At 42.7% G+C, this 24295-nt stretch overlaps 1 protein-coding gene and 1 pseudogene across 3 annotated transcripts; both read right to left on the reverse strand.

The window, feature by feature from the left end:
• Nucleotides 1-313: 313 nt before the first annotated feature.
• Nucleotides 314-24200, reverse strand: LOC139410216 (regulator of G protein signaling 8). Of its 3 annotated transcripts, none has more exons than XM_071155681.1 (6): nucleotides 24093-24200; nucleotides 7009-7100; nucleotides 5813-5917; nucleotides 5515-5576; nucleotides 2308-2474; nucleotides 314-1286 (listed from the first exon to the last, which is right to left on the reverse strand). In XM_071155681.1, exons 3-6 carry the CDS (start codon nucleotides 5911-5913, stop codon nucleotides 1092-1094), a joined length of 525 nt encoding a protein of 174 aa, XP_071011782.1. In that variant the 5' UTR covers nucleotides 5914-5917; nucleotides 7009-7100; nucleotides 24093-24200; the 3' UTR covers nucleotides 314-1091. The 3 variants fall into 3 exon arrangements, with proteins under 3 accessions (XP_071011782.1, XP_071011784.1, XP_071011783.1); XM_071155683.1 differs by lacking the exon at nucleotides 24093-24200 and adding an exon at nucleotides 21594-21668; XM_071155682.1 differs by lacking the exon at nucleotides 24093-24200 and adding an exon at nucleotides 13141-13210.
• LOC139409758 (thiamine transporter 2-like) overlaps nucleotides 16000-24295 on the reverse strand; it is a 49164-nt pseudogene continuing 40868 nt past the window's right edge.

Here is a 24295-nt window from a genome sequence, read left to right on the forward strand (position 1 = left end):
ACAAGTTACCACTGGCTAAATCTATGAACTTAAAATGCCTATTTACTTTGTTCCATCTGACTGCGGAATCCACTGTCTCATCAGCCCAGCAAGGCAATTTATAAACTTGATCTCCACTATAAAAAGCATCTAGATATTATCTCACATTTATTTTAGACTAACATTTAGTTTTCAACAGAGGAGATTTGTATAAACCTTGCAGCATGTCTCTCTGACATTTACAACATTGTTTCAATATTCAATTTCGATCTCCAGCTGTCCCATAGTAATGAACGTGTCGGGAGTCGGAACGAGACCGACAGGCAAGCTGCGTTTCTCAGCCAGTCGAAATCATGAATCAGCTGGCATAATTTTTTATGGATATATACAAAGAAATATCAATTGAAACAAGGTAAAACGAAATTAAGTGCAGCTAGTTTGCAGTCTTTCCAGTTTCAGTTTGAAGTGATTGCATTAGCTGTGTTGTTGGCTAGCTCCTCTCAACGACTGTATCCTGACGAGTGAGCAGATGTTATATGCCAGGCGAAATTGCACCTCACTAGCTCATTGTTATGGATGTATCCAAATTAATGTCACTAGAAAACAGCTTAAACAAATGCAAATGCTTGCTGTTGTTCTGGCTGCACTTTTTGATGTGACTGTAAGTTAGCCGTAGTTTGCTAGCTAGCAAGCAAGGGATAAGAACGTTGCTAGCCAGTATGGCAATGGAATATTTAGAAGGAACAACTGTGTCGCCTCCATAGATACAGAACAAAACATCTGAATGACTGGGTCGCGTCTCTAGCAACCGAACCGATAGAATGAACAACCAGCCAGCTTGGGTAGCAACCCTAGATTTGGGACAATATATTGTGGAAGGATGAAATAGTATGAATACATTTATCAAATTAATGTTTTTAATATGTTGCTAACCCGTTGTATAAAAGTGATAATGCCCAAGAAGCTGATGTTAGGGGATATATTGGCACGGTTTGCCGACCCTCGACTTTGTCTCTAGCAACACCTGTGCCAATATATCCTCCAAACACTGGCTTCACGGCATTATCACTTAAGTGTGCGTATATGTATCTGCGGCTGCACGTGTGTGTTCTTCAGACAGAGTTCCGTTGGCAGTGTGTGTACTGCGTTTTGAGCAAGTCCTGGTAGATCTTGGAGCGGAGGAAGCGTGGGTAAGAGTCTTTCTCCATGAGGCTGTGGACCCTGGCCTGGACCTCATTCAGACTGGAAGGAGTGGGCTCCTCAAGGCTCTGTCTCGTCACCTCCCGTGTACGGAAGTCTATGTTTACCTACATTGACCAAGGGAGTGCAAAATAAATATTAGATATCTGAATCATGTAAGTGTGTCAATGTTCTATGAAAAACAGTATCAAAATTGAAGACAGTATCAAAATTACTTTTATTCCATATAATCAAAGTATGTGTATTCATGTGTACCTATGTGTAATATTACAGAGTTGTGGATTGTTACGCATAGTAACTCCAGTTTAAAACCAAACACAACCCTTAGCATTGATATTTAAAGTAACTGTCCAGGGAAACTTTTAAAAGTTAATATTCTGTTAACTAGGACCCAAATGATGTTGATGACTCATCCTATACTCGTTTTTGTGGCCAAAGCGTAAATTGGGGAGAAAAAAAAAGTATTAAAAAAATGCTTGCTATTTCCTGATGGAACATAGTGTCATGTTGGCTCATTGGCTGAGCTGGCCAATCAGCGGTCTACTCACATGAATATGTTAAATGACCGGTATAACCATTCTGTTGGAGGATTAAATCTACACCGTTCCAACACAGAAAAGCTGCTTTATAACGTACTTTATGGTGACACGTTATCCCATATAGATGATGTACAGATAGGTTGTTGATAGTATGACTATGTTTTAATAAGCAATTGCCTGCTAAAGTTACAGTTAGGGTTATGTTTAAGAATAAGTTACAGTTAGTTAAAATGTTGCAGACAGTTATTGAACATTTACATTTGAGTCATTTAGTAGATGCTCTTATCCAGAGCAGATGCATATATTTTCATCATGGGAATTGAACCCACAATCATGGTGTTACAAGTGCCATGTTGTACCAACTGAGCCATCTACTGAACATCTACAAACCATCTACAAGTCATCTACTTGGGACTATTCCAATAAAGTGTTATCTACTTTATTACCCTGTTTTGGAAGGAAAACTATTTTACTCATATTGTAATTAATTATAGGTCATATTTCATAGAAATCTGGAAACACTGCACAGTCACAATAAAACAGACAAAATGCGTATTTTGCATCATTAGCTGGTTGATCCAACACAAACCTCTCTGGGAGCCTTGACATCGATAAACTCATTGTAGATCTTGTTGGCTTTGGTCACCAGTTTAGCGGGAGTCTTGATTTTTTTATACTCCTCGCAGGCCATCCAGAACTCAATGTTCTCGTCGCTGAACTCCGTCTGGAGAAAAGCCCGGAAGGCAGCCAGGCCATCTACGACACAAAACATCCATCAGCCAGTTAGAGGGGCTAATGGACAGCAAGTGTGTGTGTGTCTGTGCGAGAGAGAGAGAGTGTGTGTGTCTTTACAAAGATCTATATCGTATCCCAGCACCTATTTCTGAACATGGGCCAGTTTTTTTGGAACTGATGTGTTTTTTTCCACATAGAGCACCTGCAGTTCCCTTGATGCATATAATAACAGGGTTGATTATCATGCATTGATATTGTCTGAGATGAGTGTTGTCACGTCCTGACCTTAGTTCCTTTTTTTGTTTCTATTTTAGGCTGGTCGGGGCGTGTGTTGGGGTGGGCATTCTACAGTATGTGTTGTTCTAGTTTTGGTTTTCTATGTGTTTGGCCTGGCATGGTTCTCAATCAGAGGCAGCTGTCAATCGTTGTCTCTGATTGAGAACCATACATAGGCAGCCTGTTTATCCCACTTGAGTTGTGGGTGATTGTGATTCTGTGTCTGTGTTTCCTCCATCCACGCTGCACATTGGTCCAATCTTTCATACTCCTCGTCAGAGGAAAATGAATCGCGTTCCAAGTGTGCTTTCATTCTCAGTACATTAAACAGCCCTGCGACTAGAACACAAAAATGTGTCCCACAACCTTCCAATTAATTTTTCGTCTTCATCAATCAAAGATGAGATCAATTTGTCTGACATCAATGATAACATGGAGGGAGGTCTTGTTTTACAATCGGCCGTGTCATGATGACATGTTTTATCCATCCTCCCTCCCTCACTTGCTATTTTCTCTTGCCTGTATTTGCTTAACATTTGCTCAGCAGGAGCACCAGGACAGTAGGCCATCAGGCCCAATCACCAACATTAGCCACACACTCTTACTAAACAATGGTTTTTAGGAAGATCACCAGAAGGACACTTACTGCATGTAGCCTTGTCAACAGACATTGTTAAAAATAAAAATAGATCCCTGAGGCATTGAACCTTTCTTGGAGGAAGATTTTCTCTCGCTGCTTTATTTTTAATCAGCGTCTTTAGGAATAGTCTATGATATGTTAATGAAGCCAAGGCCTTCTAATGTGTGAATGTAGGTCAGTGTAAATTTCAAACCCTGAAAGGATTTTCGATTTTCTTAAGTAATGTTTACATACACGTAAATGTTATAATTAAATATTGAAAAACATATACATGAGTGTTGAATTGAGGCTTATTTAGTTCAGCATAAAATGGACTCCCATAGAAATGAGAAGCAGTCACAAACCACATCATCACAGATAGGTTGCCTAAGGTACCCAGCCAGAAGCAAAGGGCAACCAGATAAATAGAATTAGCTGTGATACAAATGGGCTGTGGTTATATGATCGGCCGGGTGAATGTGATAACTGTGTTCTCCTGTTAGATCCACTAAGTGCTAAATCAGGAGGTGAGGACAGAGCCAATGTGGCCAAGGCATGGGAACAAATAGTACTGCTTCTGTTCCTCTTATGCGATTATAAAGTTGTGTGTGTGCGTGTCTTGATTCACTCCTTTATGTTCAGTGAAGCCGGATACTAAAGTCTGTCTCTTTGCCCCCTTGTGTCTGAGGATAATATTTGTAATTTGAAGATAATATTTGCACCTGTACACACTGTACACAGCCCATCTGTAAATAGCCCACCCAACTATTATTATACTACTATTGTTATTTATTTTTTGCTCCTTTGCACCCCAGTATCTCTAACTTGCACATTCATCTTCTGCACATCTATCACTCCAGTGTTTAATTGCTCAATTTTAATTATTTTGCCACTATTTCTTATTTATTGCCTTACCTCCCTAATCATATTACATTTGCACACACTCTATGTAGACTTTTCTATTGTGTTATTGACTGTACGTTTGTTTATTCCATGTGTAACTCTGTGTTGTTTGTGTCGCACTGCTTTGCTTTATCTTGGCCAGGACACAGTTGTAAATGAGAACTTGTTCTCAACTGGCCGACCTGGTTAAATAAGGTGTGGATGCGACTTCAAACCATCAAGTTCACACCAATTTGTCTATGTTATACAAACTACACCACCTGTTAAACAGTTGGCAGTGGGATCTACAGGATACTGTATACTATGCTTGATTAACTCATTACTTACAAATACTAACATGAGACATGCACACATGCAATGTTTTTGCAAATGTCCATTAACATATGACTTGATTTGTGTGTACATGTTTATCTCTAGTTTGGACAACATATTTATTGACTTATTAGGCATCCTAACAAAGGAACAGCACAATAAGACAACAGAAAATGTAAGACATTTAGTTTGCTTTTCAGGAACACTGGAAGAACAAAGCCTGATATATTGACTATGAAGCCAGAATCAGTCAGCGGTTTAGAGGTCAACTTTTTCTAGTGCAAAACCTGCCCTGTGCATTGCACAGCACAACATCCAGGTTCTGGTTTTGGAAGGAACAACTAGTAATATTAAAAAGCAGCTAGGTGGTGTTCATTGATGCACTACAAAATCAAAACATATATAATACAACTAAAGTCTTCTGTGCAATGTAATTTCCCAATCCCTGTGGAGAGCCTAGTTATCACAGCTATTTCTGCGTGTACATGTGTGTGTGTGCACGTGAACATCTGCATGTGTTTGCATGTGTGTATTTGCGCGTGAACATGTGTTTGTATGTGTGTTATTGTGTAATACACAGAGAAGGTCACAACCAAGAGTGTGTCTCATTGTGTGTTGTGGAGTGCTACACATCAATAACCAGACAGACAGGAGATGTTAAATAAGAAAGCCATCCTCAGATAGGGAACAGATAAACAATCCTCTTGTCAAAGGAAATACATAGGCAAGCATTTTGTCAAAGGGACAAACAGAAAGAGTACAGAATGGGACGGAGGAGAAAATGTAATCAGTACAGTTGCCTGGTTTGCTTCGAACAGTTCGCTAACAATGACATGGACTCCCAGGTTCGTTGATAAAAGGTGAAATATTTATATCTAACTCTAAAGAGAAGTTAGAGTGTCGACTGTTACTTTTTAATATAAAAGGGACTATCATTTAAATTTCACTTACACTTGTGCGATAGAAGAACATCGAAGGAATCTGCCCATCGAATGACCTCGTCTTTTGTCAGCCTGAAGGAAAGACAGAGATACCGAGACACATGTTTTTAAATGTGTATGCAAATATGCAGTTGCAGGATTTCAACACACAGATATTCACAGTTTCAAAGGTTTGTTTTAAAAGACCCTACACCATCTATTGTGTAGTAGTCCTATTACATATCCCTAGTTTTGGGAGAAATAATATCTAAATACTATATGAATGGGAGAGACTGACACCATGCAATCGGATATAAAGGTCTACTTACTTTAGGCATCTGGTGGTCCTGTCTTGGGCAGGGGGCAGGAACTCAGTGAAGTCGGTGTAGGAGTCAGACTTATTGGACAGGCAGGCTAGTCTGGTCTTCATGGTTCTGCTCAAATGACGGGAAGAATAGAATACAAGCATTTAAGAAAGTACAGTACATTTCTGAATCAAAACATGATATCAGATGCAGATCACATTGATTGTCTTCTGATGTATACATTTCTCTTCACAGCTTTTTTTCTACAGTAGCTAACTAAAGACTGAGCTATTTCCATGTACACCTACAGCTTGCAGCTCTGAGCATAGTCTTCTCAGAAAGTGCTCAGATCCAACTGAGCCACACGGTTGTCCTGTGTGGTTCAGTTGGTAGAGCATGGTGCTTGGAACGCCAGGGTTGTGGGTGCAATTCACATGGGGGACCAGAAGGAAAATGTATGCACTCACTGCAGTAAATAGCTCTGGATAAAAGTCTCTAATGGATTAACAGGTAACAATGTTAACCTCCTGCCTATAGGCAGTATGTTAATGCATCAGTCATAAGCAAGGCCATGGTCTTCAATCAGTGTACTGACCCTTCGAATGACTGCATAAGAAAATTGATTCAGATGTTGGAGGAGGTGGAGAGCTGGTTCAGGATGTGCCTGATGAAGTTTGCTAAACATCACTTCACATTTGTTTAGTCTGCACCGACCTGATGACGCATGGTCATTTGCTTTCAACATTTTTCTGCTTACTCTCTCACACTACAGTACATATCACACAATCAATCTGATCAATGTTTTGTCTATGGTGTTTCATGCACTCCAGTTGTAGATATAATCAAAAAGTGATGTTTAATATCATTACCTATTGGCCAGCTGCTGTAGGATTAGACAGATCAGACATACTGATGGGTCTGATAAGAGTCATTGCTCTAAATACCCAGATAGACATTTACAGCAGGTGTAGCTCCATATGGAGCAGGCAACATACCCATCAGCTAGCCACTAGAGAACATCCAATCTGGGTAGTGAGCCACGAGCTTCTCTACCATGCATCTAGTCCCCCTGATAACACACAGACCAAACAAACCAAGCACTGCAGTGGGTGCCTAATATGCTGGAATGGAATGAGTGGAATGAGTATTCCCATCAATAGTTGGTTACATAAGGGACACAATCTCCATCCCTCTAGTGGGTAAGCTGTTAGATTACTCACTGTTGCGTTGCCTTTTGGTTTTGTTAGAATGGTCAGTCAAGCTTCAGTAATCCAAGGACTCCTCTAAGATCACTGGTGGTTGCTGGAGTTCTCTGTTGGAGAGAAATAAAGTCATGCATTTTTATAGTGAACAACAGCAAGGTAGTTAGTGTAATTATTACTCCCATTGGTGCTCATTGTCCTAATGCCAGATGCCACCTGAAGTCCCACCACAATATCAACAAACTGATTGGGTCCCTACAGCTTATCTTATTCAATAAGCTTGATCCCTAAAGGCCACTAGTTTCCAAAACAATTTGTGGTTAAGATGGTTCAGTTGGATGGAGCATGGTGCTGCTAGCAACACTGGGGTTGTTGGTTTAATTCCTGCATGTGCCACACATACTGAATACATGATGTGTAAAATCTAGGTTAATTTGGATGGAAGTGTCTGCACTTCAGCTTGCAGCTTTACTGTATTTTAGAATCTATCTGAACAAACACTTCCTCTACAAACATTGATGGGTGTTGAAGGAGGCGATATGGTGGATTGCTTTTCCGTCTGCTGTAATTGGGAACATTGCATGAAACGTACCACTCATGTTTCTAGAGAAAAGCACTTTACTGGAATTAATGGGCTTTCTTATCATGTACTCTTAAGATTCCACTCATAGATTCTATCTAGGCAGAGTTGATTTGTTATGATGCTCGGTGTGTGTTTATGTGTGTGGTGTGTTTGTCTGTTTGTCCGTTAGTCCTTGTATTTGTGTGTGTGTGGTAACTTGATGAAATAGAAACAGACTGGGTATACAGCTCTTCCAGGAGTCTCTTGAGAAAAATACTTGTTACTTGCAATCAAAATGAACAACAGGGAGATGTGGAATTGATTTCTAAGCTTTTTAAGCATTTCATTTTTTCATTTTTCTGAAGATGTTCTGATGACACTGATATATCTTCTACAATGTTTTGTTGCATTAGTCAGCCTAACACTGCAAATATTAACATATGGGCATATATAGTTTTAGGCGTCAGTGATCCGATTTCATTGAAGTATGGAGGTCACATGATGAAACTACAGTATATAAAACCAAATGATGTCACAAAGTGTGAATTTTGAACCCTTTTGAGACTAATGACATTAATAGTTGCTAGTATTATGAGAAACTAATGATGCTCCACTGATTACTGTGTCGTAGATTTTTGAAGATAACTGCAAACTAATTACCACAGATATATCACAAATATCAATGCATTTCAAGATGCATATCTTTTCCAGGTATCAATCTTTTTGGAATATACGTCTGCTGATTGCAGATTTCAAAGCAGTCTGCAGTCTCTCTGCAGTGGAAAGCAGATCTGTGTTTTCCTGTTCTCTCTCTACTCTACTTAGCAGCGGGCGGAATCTTTTTTTGCCCACATGGGTTGGGTACACGTGCCTGCCTGCCTGCCTGCAGAGCTATTTATAAAGTTCTCTGACAAATCCGTGCAGTCAGGGGGAAGCCACTTTATGTTTTATTCAGCCATGCAGCAAGCACAGACTCCTGGAGGGGCAGCTATAAAAAGGAGTCTGAATTTTAATGTGCCAGAAAAAATGGGCATGTCATGTTGCATCATGAATTTTGAACATGCCAACATTATAAATTCCTCTTCAAAGATGCCTGGTTACTTTAAAGGGACCCTGAAAGTACTGAGTCTTGAAATTCCCTTTGATGTCGTTTTGGTGCATTGCGTTTTTTCAACTTTTCCTTTGCCCTGGTTTTCTTGTTCTTAGTGTGGAGGATGTAGTTGGAGAGCAGATCCTGGCATGTCCATCTGTCAAGCAAACATCACTCTCAGCAGCCATTTGGCAACGAACATGTATCACTTCAAATCAATCTATTACTTGTTGAAAAAAATTACCCAGCACAGTATAAAACGCTGCATGAATAACAACAACCCTGAATTGATGCAAGCAGTCTCTCACCTTGTAGAGTTTCTCTCTGTCGCTACAGTACATTATTATCTATCCTAAATGTTGCATTAGAAATGAAGAAAAGCATTTCTTGCAATAAATATCCCAGTGTGTTTATTAGTTAAAAAATGGGAACACTGAAGAACTCTGTGTCCTTTTTTGCACCCCCACTTTTTACCAGAGAATGATCATGATCCATTGGGTAAATTGTCATTTTGAATAATTAGTGGTGTTTTCAGCTAGTCTGTATTAAAATAGATATGCTCATTTTTTATATAGTATAATTAAAAATTGTATTTTGCACCACCGCCCCCGTCCTTCAAGATGAATGGTTTTGAACTCTGGAAAGTTTTGCTTCACACCCGCACGCCACTGTTTTGGTTCAGTGCATTTAGAAAGCACTAGTTGAACCACTGGCGTTTTAAAATGAAAAGGCACCTGCAAAATCAAATTTGTTGTGCTGTTGTTACATTTGTATCATTGTTTCATGTCAGATGGTGTTGGTCCTATGGTGTTGTTAAAAATAATTTGAGATGAGGGCACCACAAGCAAATTCATTGTATCGTTTCACTTTGCCTATAACAACCATGATGCATGGTATTTCTGATTAGGCTTTGCTGTAGCGCAGGCTCTTTATTTGTATTTTTTTATTTCAACTTTATTTAACCGGGAAGGCTAGTTGAGAACAAGTTCTCATTTACAACTGTGACCTGGCCAAGATAAAGCAAAGCAGTGCGACACAAACAACAACACAGAATTACACATGGAAAAACAAACATACAGTCAATAATACAACAGAAAATGTCTATATACAGTGTATGCAAATGAGGTAGGGTAAGGGAGGTAAGGCAATGAATCGGCCACAGTGGCTGAATAATTACAATATAGCAATTAAACACTTGAGTCATACATGTGCAGAAGATGAGTGTGCAAGTAGAGATACTGGGGTGCAATGGAGCAAATAAATAAAATAAATAACAGTATGGGGATGTAGTTGGATGGGCTATTAACAGATCGGCTATGTTCAGGTGCAGTGATCTGTGAGTTGCTCTGACAGCTGGTGCTTAAAGCTAGTGACGTAGATATGAGTCTCCAGCTTCAGCAATTTTTGCAGTTTGTTCCAGTCATTGGCAGCAGAGAACTGCAAGGAAAGGCGGCCGAAGGAGGAATTGGCTTTGGGTGTGAGATGCTTAGTGTGAGTCTGGAAGGAGAGTTTACAGTCTACCCAGACACCTATGTATTTTTAGTTGTCCACATATTCTAAGTCAGAACCGTCCAGAGTAGTGATGCTGGACGGGCGGGCAGGAGTGGGCAGCGATCTGTTAAAGAGCATGCATTTAGTTTTACCTGCATTTAAGAGCAGTTGGAGGCCACGGAAGGAGAGTTGTGTGACATTGAAGCTCGTCTGGAGGTTAGTTAACATAGTGTCCAAAGAAGGGCCAGAAGTATACAGAGTGGTGTCGTCTGCGTAGAGGTGGATCAGAGAATCACCAGCAGCAAGAGCGACATCATTAATGTATACAGAGAAAAGAGTCGGCCTGAGGATTTAACCCTGTGGCACCCCACAGAGACTGCCAGAAGTCCGGACAACAGTTCCTCCGATTTAACACACTGACCTCTATCTGAGAAGTAGTGAAACCAAGGCTGTTGAGTCTGCGGATACGGATACAGTGATTGACAGTGTCGAAAGCCTTGGCCAGGTCGATGAATACAGCTACGCAGTATTGTCTCTTATCAATGGTGATTATGGTATTGTGTAGGACCTTGAGTGTGGATGAGGTGCCAGATTGCATAGCGGAGAAGGTACGGTGGGATTCGAAATGGTCGGGATCTGTTTGTTAACTTGATCTGTTTGTTAACTTCTTTGGGACAGGGCAGTATTTTCACGTCCGGATGAAATGCATATCCAAATTCAACTGCCTGCTACTCATCCCCAGAAGATAAGATATGCATATTATTAGTAGATATGGATATAAAACACTCTGACGTTTCTAAAACTGTTTGAATATTGTCTGTGAGTATAACAGAACTTATTTAGTGGGTGAAACCCAGAGGACAAACCATTCAGATTGTTTCTTTTTGAGGTCACACTCTTTTCAATGGGTTTTCATTGGGAATACAGATTTCTAAGGGACCTTCTTGCAGTTCCTACCGCTTCCACTGGATGTCAACAGTCTTTAGAAATTGGTGGAGGTTATTCCTTTGTGTAATGAAGAAGTAGCACTGTTCAGAACGAGGGTAACTTGAAGTGTACTGTTAGATAGAGGCGCGTGACCAGAAAGCTAGCTACAGTTTGTTTTCCTCCTGTTTTGAACACAGATCATCCGGTCTTCAATTTTATTGGTTATTTACGTTAAGAAATACCTAACGTTGTATTACAAAGTTGTTTGAAATGTTTTGACAAAGTTTACAGGTAACTTTTGAGATATTTTATAGTCACGTTGCGCAAGTTGGAACCAGTGTTTTTCTGGATCAAACGCGCCAAATAAATGGACATTTTGGATAAATATCAACGGAATGAATTGAACAAAAGGATCATTTGTGATGTTTATGGGACATATTGGAGTGCCAACAAAAGAAGCTTGTCAAAGGTAAGGAATTAATTATTTTTATTTCTATGTTTTGTGTCGCCTGCAGGGTTGAAATATGTTTCTCTCTCTTTACTGGGGTGCTATCCTCAGATAATAGCATAATTTGCTTTCGCCGAAAAGTATTTTTGAAATCTGAGATGTTGGCTGGATTTATAACAAGTGTAGCTTTAATTTGCTATCTTGCATGTGTGATTTCATGAAAGTTAGATTTTTATAGTAATTTATTTGAATTTGGCGCTCTGCATTTGCACTGGCTTTTGGCCAGGTGGGACGCTAGCATCTCACATATCCCAGAGAGGTTAACTTGGCTTTCGAAGACCTTAGAAAGGCAGGGTAGAATAGATATAGGTCTGTAGTAGTTTGGGTCTAAAGTGTCTCCCCCTTTGAAGAGGGGGATGACTCCGGCAGCTTTCCAATCTTTGGGGATCTCCGATGATACAAAAGAGAGGTTGAACAGGCTAGTAATAGGGGTTGCAACAAATTCAGAGTAAAATTTTAGAAAACTAGAGCTCCGTAGACTTCCAAAGGTTGCACCTTAGCAGAAAACTGCATGTCTATCATGGATCAGGCTAAGACCAGGTGCAGACACAGGAGGCGGATAATACGAGTCTCAGAGTTTATAACAGTACAAGGGGCAGGCAATTGGTAGGTCAACGCAGGCAAAGAGTTGATATCCAAATCAGAGTCAGGCAGGTACAGGACGGCAGGCAGGATCAGGGTCAGGACAGGCAGAAAGGTCAGAATTGAGAAGACTAGTAAACACTAGACCACAGGAAACACAGGGACACGCTGGTAGGACTTGACTGGACAAGACGAACTGGCAACAGACAAACAGAAAACACAGGTATAAATACACATGATGTACTGGGAGACATCTGGTGGGGGTTGGACACAATTACAAGACAGGTGAAACAGATCAGGGTGTGACAGTAACCCCCCCACCCCCACCAGGCGTCCTTCCCTGGGACAAGCCTGGTTGACCTGGGTGTCAACAGAGGAAGTCTGCCATGAGTGCTGGTCCAGGATATTCCTAGTTGGGATGCAACACCTTTCCTCCGGGCCATAACCCTCCCAGTCAACCTGTTACATCTGCTCCTGCCACGCCCTCTACTTCTCATCATGGACCTCCCTAACCTGCCACCAGTCCCCCAGTGCCCTCTCTCTCTCTCTGTGTGTATGTGATTGTGTTAGGGGAGACAGGTGTGTTGGAAGCAGAGCAGATTCCCACCAGCTGCAACCTGTTCCACTGTCAAGAACCCTAAAAATACTCAGCCCTGCCACTTCCACGCTGCCAAATCGTAGCCTCTACTCAGTCAGTCTGCATTTCTCACTGTTTGTGCCTGCATAGATCCTGTTGTGCTTGTTTTCCCTAGCCTCACTCTGCTTTTTCTCTCCACTACAGTCCTGTCTGCTCTGACTCTGGTACCTGTCTCCAGTCCCGAGTCTCCTCAGTCCTGCTTCCCTGCCCTGGGTCCCTGCCCTACTGCTTTCTTGGTCCTAATCACCTTGCCCCCAGCCTCAGCCTCAGTCTGGTTTCCCTACTACCCGGCCAAGATTTCCCTGGACTACACCCCATCTCCTCTCCCACTTTTCAATAAATACATTGGTTACCTATCCTTATCTCCTCGTCTGAGTCTGCATTTGAGTTCACCTGCTCCACCCCGCATAACACAGCCAGGTATGGAATCCCCTGCCTCGAGTTTGAACACTCAGGTGGTGCCTCACCGTGTACGCCCGGAAACAGGAGACAAAGGGCTGTGAGACAGGGGTATAATTCTAGATACATGGAAAGTTGAATATATACGGAGGGTGCGGGGCAACAGAAGATGAACAGCAGAGGGACTAAGGACCTTAGAGATGGGGAAAGGGCCAATTAAACAGGTGGAAAGTTTGCGGGACTCCACCTGGAAGGGCAGATCCCAAGTGGAAAGCTATGCCCTCTACCCAAGACAGTAGCGGGGATCAGGGGTCTGGTGTCGGTCCACCTGTCGTCAATACCTGGAGGTGGTCTTGAGAAGAGCGGCCCAGGCTCTCTTCCAGGTACGGCGACAGAGACAGACAAACGTCTGGGAGCAAGGTATGCTGACCTCTTCCTACTTCTCCGGGAAGGCTGATATCCCAGGGAACACTCAATAGGTGAAAGACCAGTAGCAGAACAGGGAAGGGTGTTGTGGGCATATACCACTCACACAAGTTGCTGGCTCCAGGTGGGTGGAATTGGTGGAGACAAGGCAACGAAGAGTCGTCTCCAGGTCCTGACTGGCTCGCTCCGACTGGCTGTTAGACAGGGGATGAAAACCAGAGGACAAGCTGACCAATGACTCAATGAGGGTGCAGGAACGCCTTTTAGAATCGGGATGAGAGCTGAGGACCACGATCAGAGACCATGTCAACCAGAAGTCCGTGGATCCGGAAGATGTGTAGCACCATGAGCTGGGCCACCCTTAGCTCAGGGAAACTTAGGGTGGATAAAATGGGCAGATTTGGAAAACCTATCCACCACCGTAAGGATGGTGGTGTTGCCATCTGATGGAGGGAGACCCATGATGAAGTCCAAGGATATCTGGGACCAGGGGTGGTGAGGAACAGGGAGCGGTTGAAGGAGGTCAGCCGGAGCTTGCCGCAGTGTCTTGTTCTGCGCACACACAGTTCAGGCAGCAACGAACGCAGAGACATCAGGAACCATGGTGGGCAACCAAAAACGTTGTTGGATAAAAGCCAAGGTCCGACGTGAGCCAGGGTGACAGGTGAGTCTCGAGGAATGTGCCCATTTCAGGACTGGAGCATGGACAGAGTCCGGGACAAACATCCGGTTAACGGGCCCCCCCCTTCCCCCGGGGTCCAATTGGGAACACTGTGCCTTGCGGACCACACTCTCTATTCCCCAGATGATTGCAGGCGGTAGAAAAGAACTAGGGAGGATGTTCTTGGGGTCTGATGGTGTAGTAGCAGGGCTGTACAGATGTGAGAGTGCGTCAGGATTCACATTCTTGGACCGCGGGCGGTAGGAAATAGTGAAATGGAAATGAGTGAATAACAGGGCCCGTCTTTGCTGAGTTGAGGCGCTTAAAAGTGCGGAGATATTTCAGGTTCTTATGGTCTGTCCACACAAAGAATGAATGTTCCACCCCTTCTAATTCTCGATTCCCACATCATAGTTCCTCTCAGTGGGGTTAAGACGATGGGAAAGGAAGGCACAGTGATGCAGCTTCTGGTCCTGGGCAGAACGCTAGGAAAGGACAGCCCACACTCTGACGTCCGAGGCGTCGACCTCCACCACGAACTGACGGGATGGGTCCAGATGGATTAAGATGGGGCTGTAGTGAATCGCTGCTTGAGGTCTGAGAATGCCCGGTCATCTGCTGGAGACCATATGAACATAACCTTGGGAGAGGTGAGTGCAGAGAGGGCGGAAGCAAGGGTGCTTAAACCCAGGACAAAACAACGGTAGAAATTAGCAAACCTCAGGAAACGTTGCAGCTGCACTCTGGATGTGGGTTGAGGTCAATCCACCACCGCTATCACCTTGTCAGGGTCCATCTGAATGTTCTCTACAGCGATGACGTATCCTAGGAAGGAGATGGTAGAGTGATGGAACTCACATTTCTCCTCTTTCATGAAAAGCTGGTTCTCCAGGATACGCTGGAGGACCTGTCGGACATGGAGGACATGCTCTTGAGCTGACTGGGAATAAATGAGGATGTCATCGAGGTAGACAAACACAAATCGGTTAAACATATCACTGAACACATCATTGACCAGGGCCTGGAACAGTACGAATGGCATCACCATTGTCATTGCAGTTCCTGCTAGCCGTATTAAAGGCTGTCTTCCACTCGTCTCCTTCCCATATCCGAACCAAATGGTAGGTGTTCCGAAGGTCCAACTTGGAGAAGATGACCGCCCCCTGGAGAGGCTCGAAAGCCAAAGCGATGAGTGGTAACGGGTAACGTTTTTTAACCTTAATGTCATTAAGATCCCGGTAGTCAATACACTGATGCATGGTTTTGTCCTTCTCCATGAAGAAGAACCCGGCACCGGTTGGGGAGGCAGATTTCCACATGATCCCTGCTGCGATAGAGTCCTCAATGTACCCTTCCATTGCTTTGGTCTCCAACCCAACAGAGAATAAAGTCGCCCCATAGGCGGTACGGTGACCAGTGGAAGGTCGATAGCACAGTCGTAGCACGGTCGATGTGGAGGAACAGATGTGACATGGGCAGAGTTGAAAATCTCCCTAAGTCCTGGTACTCTGCGGGAACGGGGGAGAGATCTGAGACTTTCCCCAAGCTTGCAGGAAGACGTCCTGGGGCAGGCTTCGCTGACTTCAGACAATGTGCATGGCAAAATGGACTCCAAACCATGATGGAACCCGTAGCCCAGTCGATTAGGGGGTTGTGCCTTTGGAGCCATGAAAACCCCAAATCCATGGGTACATGAGGAGAATCCAAGAGCAGAAACTGCATAGATTCACTGTGGTTGTCTGACACGCAGGTTGATAGGAACAGAATTGTGGGTGACTCTGCCAATAGCGCGCCCATCCAGCTCTCTGACGTCCATCGTGAATGAAAGGGGTTGAGTGGAGATGCCCAGCTCCGACACCAGGGTAGTGTCTATAAAGCTCTCGTGAGCACCCGGATGGATGTGGACTGGTCTCCCCACAACAGACCCCATAGAGGGGCTTTCGAGTAGTGAGCGATTGGAAAATCCCAATACGGCTCACCAGTGTACTTATACCTACTGATGAGCCTGGCCTTTTAATGGGCAGGTAGATAAGAAATGTCCCAAAGCTCCATAATACAGACAGATCTTGGTGTTCCATCTGTGTAAGCGCTCAACATGAGACAATCTATCCCTGCCCAGATGCATGGGCTCCGGAGGAGGCGGGTCCACAGCCCTCTGTGATTTCCAAGGGAACTCGGGTCACACTGGATTCTCTTGGAAAGGGATTCCTTGGAGGCGAGGTGGAATTCGAGGACGAGCAAGGGCAAAAAGGAACAGACCCCTTTCCCTCCTACGTTCCCGTATCCACCCATCGATCCGGACGGTCAAGGCAATGAGGAAGTCAAGGTCCATGGGCAGCTTCCGGGCTGCAAGCTTGTCTTTAATCACCTCCGATAATCCGTGAATAAACGTGTTAAACAAGGCTTCCGGGTTCCAGGCACTCTCAGACCCCACGTGCAAAAATCCACTACGTAGTCTGCCACACTACGGGAGTCTTGACATAGTTGGAGCAGCTTAAGTGTGACATCTGCTCCTGCCACGCCCTCTAGTTCTCATCCTGTGTCTCCATAACCTGCCGCCACTCCCCCAGTGCTCTCTCCCTCTCTCTCTCTCTGTGTGTGTGTATGTGATTGTGTGAGTGGAGACAGGTGTGTTGGAGGCAGAGCAGATCCCCACCAGCTGCAACCTGTTCCATAATCAAGGTCAAATACTCAGCCCTGCCACTTCCACGCTGCCAGTTCATAGCCTCTGCTCAGTCAGTCTGTGTTTCAAGTAATTTGTTCCTGCATAGATCTTATTATCCTATTTGCCTGTTTTCCCTAGACTGACGCTGCTTTTCTCTCAACTACAGCTCCGTCCGCTCTGACTCTGGTCCGTGTCTCCAGCCCCGGACCCCCGCTCTACTGCATCTTTGGATTCCACTCCGGACCTGCTTACCCTGCCCCTACTTCCCTTTCCCCAGCCTCAGCCTCAGTTCCTGGTTCCCTGCTACCCGCCCAAGCTTCCCCTGGCCTGTACCCCCCCACACTTTTCAATAAATACCTTAGTTACCTTATTTCTGTCTCCAAGGTCTGAGTCTGCACTTGGGTTCACCTGCTCCGCCAAGTGTATCATTACGAGCAGTCTCTTTTGGACAATGGAGAATTTAACACTTTTCGTACTTCCGCCACAAACTCCTCCAGACTGAGGCAAATGTTGAACTGTTGCTCCCACACCACCGTAGCCCAGGCGAGTGCCCTCTCAGACATCAGCGTTATCACGTACTCTATCTTTGAGCGGCCCGAGGGAAATGAAAAAGGCTGTAGCTCGAAGATGAGGGAGCACTGGGACAGAAACGACTGGCAGGTTCCAGAAGCTCCAGTGTGAGAAATAATAAGTATGCCTATATGATTAAACCTTTGATATAACACCCCCCCCCTACCCCAAAAAAGCTGTTTACAAGCATCTAACACCATTGTGCATTTTTGCTATCTATTTTCCCAACTTCAATATGTTAAATCTCATTGTTAAAATGTTTTCATTCAGTTACAAAGTAACAGTCTTGGCTGAGCCTCATTTGCAAACGCAGCAGCATAGCTGTGTCTCTGATCAAATGGAAAAGCGCAGGATATTTGAGTCTTGATTAAACAGCTCTGCTAAGCCATTTCTAACCTTGTTTCATCAAATATGTATGCTGCTAAGACAAGTTCATTTTAAACATTGTCATGGTGACAGCGCTTCAAACAACAGCATCAATTAAAGTCAATGTTGGAGGAAAAGCCGAACGGTCAATTAATGTGCTTGCTGAGATAACACTTTTGCTTTCGTCATAGTTTTTATTATTAGTCTGTTTCTTCATGATTTGTTGTCAAATACGTAACCTACTCACTGTGGTTGCTGTTCAAAAGGCTACTATTAAACAGAATTACCATTTTATTGTTTCATCTTAAAAAGGCAAGATTCTCAAGGTAGACTTACAGTAGAATATATGTTCAAAATGTGTGGTTTTAAAAACCAAAACGCAATTACATTATGTATGCAGTGCTGTTATTTGTTCTATTCTTAAAATTTGGCCTACATAATTAAAAAAAATATGCAGGCTGTATATGAGTAGCTTGCACATTTTCTTGGGCATGAAGTAGCCTTTGAAATAAAGTGTTGGAGAGACTTACTCCAAGCCAAACTATTCAACTATGACTCGTATTAACAGAGCTACATTTGATTCTTTCTATTGCAGATTCAGGGCCTTAATTTACGGATATACAGTTCGTTGGGAAAGTATTTAGATCCCTTGACTTTCTCCACGTTTTGATACTTTATAGCATTATTCTAAAAGTTTTTCCTCGTCAATCTATACTCAAACTGTTTTTTAAAAACTTTTTTTCAAATGTACAAAAAAAATGTAAACAGAAAAACTTGATTTACATAAGTATTCAGACCCTTTGCTATCAGACTCAAAATTGAGCCACCATTGTTCCTGTTCCCAAGAAAGCTAAGGTAACTGAGCTAAATGCTATCGCCCTGTAGCACTCACTTCCGTAATCATGAAGTGCTTTGAGAGACTAGTCAAGGACCATATTATCTCCACCCTACCTGACACCCTAGACCCACGCAATCGCAATCACACTGCACACTGCCCTAACCCATCTGGACAAGAGGAATACCTATGTAAGAATGCTGTTCATCGGCTACAGCTCAGCATTTAAAACCATAATACCCTCCAAACTCGTCATTAAGCTGCTTTTATGTTATCCAGAGTGTTGGCGACTGCAACTGTGCTGCTGACAACAATGTAATTACTCTTTTTTGCCAACGTTTACTGACACAGGTATTAAGCATTCGTAAATTCCTCAGTTATTCTGGCACAGTCAGATGAGAGTGATCTGAAATCAGAGTAGACAGCCAGAGCAGAGGTTGTCGCAGTGACATCATGAACATTCAACTGAAATGATTACTTGCATAGTGTCTTTTGTTTAGACATGTAGCAAATTATCGAAACAATGAACCATAATCCCAACGCATAGCATTTACCACACTGCATGAATCTGCAGGTAGCTAACCAACCAGGTTCAATGTTAGCTAGCTAACATTAGGCTATAACTAGCAATGCAAATGGCTCTGAGATACGAATAATATTACTACACAGATCATACATATAACATTAGCTAGCTAGCATTTTAACTTGAAATGAAAACAACTTTCTGACAAAATTAGAAATGTGTAATATCTGAAAATGTAGCTAACTAGACTATCTTACCCATATGCATGGATGGATGCTTCTCCCTCTCTGTCATGGATGTCATTGTTGCCCTTAGTTTGAAGATGTAATCTGGAGACAGATGTTTTATACAACAGCCTTCTGTGCGTTCTCTTTTCGACTCTGTCTGCATATTTGCAATCACACGCCAGAAATGTCTCAATCTCCTTACCTATCATACTCTAATTTCACTGATTTCAAAACTCCGTTCTCCAAAAAGTGGAGCGCAAAACTTATGTAGTTCTACCAAGTGATATCTTCCAAAAAAGTATTGTTAGAAAAGGTTACCTACATGGCAGACCAATCCGAACTCATCTCTCGGCATGTCCAGCCCACTCATTTTCTCAGCCATCATGGCTAGCTTGAAGGTTCCTTCTTTTTTCCGAGGCAAACACAACTACGGTTGTAATTTAACAATTTTATTGGAATTTACAAATGGCATACAAGTTTGTTATTAAGGCACATAAAAGTTCACATGTTCCAGAAGGCATTTCTGCATGGTGGATCTCCTGTGAAGTAGTGAGCCGTGACATACCCATAGTTTCCTGAAAGGAGTCACAAATATGGATTCCCCCAAGAATTGCAGGAAATGCAAAAAACAAAAAATCACTGGAAATCCCCCTCCCCTTTTGCACCTCCACTTTCAGACACATTCAGACGCCTATGTTTGTGTGTTAATGTGTGCACCTGCATGCATTTGGCTACCCTCTATGTCCCTGTCTGAAGGAAAGTGCCTCCTGCGGAAGCCGTGCTGCCCACAGACAGTGTGTCAGGCCATCTGATGTGTAGCCTCCGGCGGGAGGACCGTTTGGGTAATTTCTGGTCTTACAGACCTATGCTGCTCTCCTTTCTCTGTTTCAGCCTGGGGACTGTCTGTCTGTCCACTGTGTCTCTGAGGGGAAAACCAGACTCCGCTTGAACTGATTCCATCGCTCTCTCTGTACCCCCTCTCCATCACTCTCTCCGTTAGTATTTTCCTCTTTCTCCATCCCTTCCTCCCTGCCCCTCTCTATCTCTTCTTCCCTCCCTGTTTTGTTTACCTGTAGCCACTGCCAACAGCTACCCTCCAACATTGTTATGTGGACCTCCAGCTATCATGTTTATCCACAGAGGCATTGACCTTACCCACCCAGGTAAAAATAGCCCTGTTGTCTGTTCTGCAGCTAGCAGTCTCACTGATGTCCTTGCCTTACGCCAGCTTAGCACTTAGCCTACACTTGTTATCTAAACACTCTCATAGAGTAGGCTTAATCCTGATGAACACATCAGCCCTGGTTTATGGCTCATCTAGAGAGGCATGGGGTAAAGCCAGGACAGAAGCCTCTCAGTCTAAGCTCATCAAACAAATACAGTCTATCTATTTTTACTATTTGCTCCTATTCAGGTACATCGATGTACAGTCCTGTTAATGTCACTTTGTTCCCCCACAGTGGTAGTTTGCTTCTGCTTGATTTTAATAGTTACTGCTGCCCAGTAGGCTACAATAAACTCCAAGGCACTCTAAACCAGGACAAATAAGTATGAGTAAGACACACACGCATGCACACATGCATGTGCACCTGCACATCTCTTGCTAACACACACACACACACACACACACACACGCACACGCACACGCACACGCACACGCGCACACATGGAGGTGGAAGTTGAGGATTGAGGCATAAGACACAAGGTTTGTGATGACCCTGAGATTGGCCATACCCATCCAGCCCTGAGTGATGAGGATATTACTATTTAAAATAAATATATGCACAGAGTGGTCACGGTAATTGGGACATTCTGCAGAGCATCAGATAATAAGCTTTTGTTTTTGTCTCTGTTTTAGAATCATTGTATGTTTTACAAGAAAACTTGTTAAGCATTTTAGCACATCAAAAAATATATACTGAACAAAAATATAAATGCAACATGCAACAATTTCAATGATTTTAATGAGTTATAGTTCAATTGAAATAAATAAATTAGGCCCTAATCAATTGATTTCACATTACTGGCGCAGCCACTAGGGAGCCAGGCCCACCCACTGGGGAGTCAGGCCCATCCAATCAGAATGAGTTTTTCCCCACAAAAGGGCATTATTACAGACAGAAATACTCCTCACCAGCTGTCCGGATAGCTGGTATCAGAAGATCCTGCAGGTGAAGAAGCCGGATGTGGAGGTCCTGGGCTGGCGTGGTTACACTTGGTCTGCGGTATTGAAGTCAGATGGACGTACTGCCAAATTCTCTAAAATGACGTTGGAGGTGGCTTATGGTAGAGAAATTACATAAAATTCTCTGCCAACAGCTCGTGTGGATATTCCTGCAGTCAGCATGCCAATTGCACGCTCGCTTAACACTTGAGACATCCGTGGCATTGTGTTTTGTGACAAAACGGCACATTTTAGAGTGCATTTTTATTGTCCCCAGCACAAGGTGTACCTGTATAATGATCATGCTTTTTAATCAGCTTCTTGATATGCCACACCTGTCAGGTGGATGGATTATCTTGGAAAATGAGAAATACTCACTAACAGGGATGTAAACTAATTTGTGCACAACATTTGAGAGAAATCTGTTTTTTTGTGCAAAACGAACATTTCTGAGATCATATATTTCAGTTCATGAAATATGGGACCAACAATTTACAAGTTGCTTTTATATCTTTGTTCAGTGTATGTGTGTGTTTTGGGGTCTGGATTCATGCTCTATGTGGTGATAATAACCACTAGTATAAAGATTATCAAGTTTATGATTACAAGTCGGACCATTGCTCTTCTGTTGGTATTTTGATATTTTGTCTGAAGAGTCAGGAATGATGCTCTTAATCCTGACTTTAGTTTTTTATGTAATCAATTTATTTGGGGGATTAGGTTTGCAGACCACTCCATCCAGAAGTATACATTTGACAGCTCATTATGTTTAAAACTTTCACAGTTGCTAACCATCTGTAGGGTCAGTTGTTTTAAAAGTATTGTAGCTATCTATGTTTAGGCAGCTGTTTGCTCTTTTAAACCCATCCTGTTCTCAGTTTGAATGTAGACTTTCATATAGTGTTTCTGTGTTGAGAGTGGCCACACAGAATCTTTGTTGGATTAGGGGCAGGTGCTTGTGTGAGATATGCAGGAGAGGGAGGAGTACTGAGATAAGGGAAGAGGGAGGGGTAAGGGAAGAGGGAGGAATGGAGATATGAAGGGAAGAAAAGAGGGAGATATGTTGATTCTCTTTATACACAAGGATGAGACAGTTAGGTCCATAATTATTGCCACCCTTGATAAAGTTGACCAAAACAGATTGTAAAATAAATAAATCATATATTGAGCTATATTATTGTATTCTCAAAAATGCGGAAATGTATATTATTTCATACTAATACAAATGCTCAGCGAAAGAGCTAATGTTTAACAAGTAATTCATTTGATTTTTTTAAAGATATGGGTAAAACTGATTATCACCACTGTTTTAATTCTATTGCGCCCTAAAACTCAACTCTGGACTTTGAAGCCAGTTCCCCTGCATTGTTTTCATTGTTCCCCTCTAATCAGGGACTGATTTATACCTGGGACACCAGGTGGGTGTCTTTTTCTGAAATATTTCATGAAATTGGAGAACATGTTGGGTGGGATCATAGACCATTCCTCCATGCAGAATGTTTCCAGATATGGAAATGGGATATAGAAAAGATATAGAAGACTGTGATGGCCATTGAAAAATGTCAGTTTTGTGGTCAACTAAACATTTCGATGTGGATTTTGCTTAGTGCGTGGAGTTATTTTCTTGCTGAAAGATTATTTTAGACTTTTTAATATATTTTTTTAATGACTTAAACATTATCTCTTTCTCTGAGCAATTGCATTAGTATATAAAGTAACATCAATTAGCATTGTTTTTGCATGCAACATAGCTCAGTATTTGTAATATTACTTTTATGCAGTCATTTTTGCATCTTTATCAACATTGCCAAAAATGATTGACCTAACTGTAGATGCTTGTGTGAGAAACTGAAAGGAAGAGGGATACCTATTGAGAGAGAAGAGAAGGGAGGAAGGAGAAGAAAAATAAATAGGAAGGAAGAGTTGCTTTGACTTTCTGAGTAGGGGGATGAAAAATCAGAGGGAGAGAGAACGGGAGAGAGAGAGAGAGAGAGAGAGAGAGAGGTGTGAAACATGTAGGTTGGATGTGTGGGTGCTTCAAAGCCGCCTCTCTCCATCTGTGACTCCTTCACTGTTTGACATTTACACACACACACACACACACACACACACACACACACACACACACACACACACACACACACACACACATTTCAAAACTTGTAAACAATGCACTGCTGTAGTAAATAATCAAGAACCAATTTTACCTAAATATATTTGGAGTAGCAAACACACTCTCCACTTACGTCTCTAACGGTATGTATTATCCAGATGATGACAGTTGCCTGTCCTGTAAACAAACAGTCTCCATCTTTTATATTCTGATGTCAGTCAAGATCAGACAGACATACAGTACATTAAAACAGCAGATGTACATAACGGCAGCCTGCCTCCCATCCCTTATCCATAGTGGACTTACTTACGTAATGAAACTATCTACTAGCCAGATGAATATGGATGATGCTTTACCTTAGCCCTGTTGTGTATGAGATAAGCGCAGGTAGACACTCTCTCTCTCTCTCTACCTCCCCAGCGTACGTTTGAGAAGACTAAGCCGATGTTCATCCAACGTTGGTGTGTGTGTAGATGTCTGCGATGGCACTCCTCTTGAGTGGCGATATCTCTGCTGTTACTGTTACAGTTGCAGTGATGAGTAGGAGGCTAGGAGCCAT

The sequence above is a fragment of the Oncorhynchus clarkii genome, chromosome 5 (genome assembly GCF_045791955.1).
Source record: "Oncorhynchus clarkii lewisi isolate Uvic-CL-2024 chromosome 5, UVic_Ocla_1.0, whole genome shotgun sequence".
Taxonomy (NCBI): domain Eukaryota; kingdom Metazoa; phylum Chordata; class Actinopteri; order Salmoniformes; family Salmonidae; genus Oncorhynchus; species Oncorhynchus clarkii.

Coding starts and splice junctions, on each gene's coding strand:
- LOC139410216 (XM_071155681.1), bottom strand. CDS start 5,913: ATGAAGACCAGACTAGCCTGCCTGTCCAATAAGTCTGACTCCTACACC. Junction 5,577..5,812: donor AGGACCACCAGATGCCTAAA/GTAAGTAGACCT, acceptor TCTTTCCTTCAG/GCTGACAAAAGACGAGGTCA. Junction 1,287..2,307: donor ATGTCAAGGCTCCCAGAGAG/GTTTGTGTTGGA, acceptor TGGTCAATGTAG/GTAAACATAGACTTCCGTAC.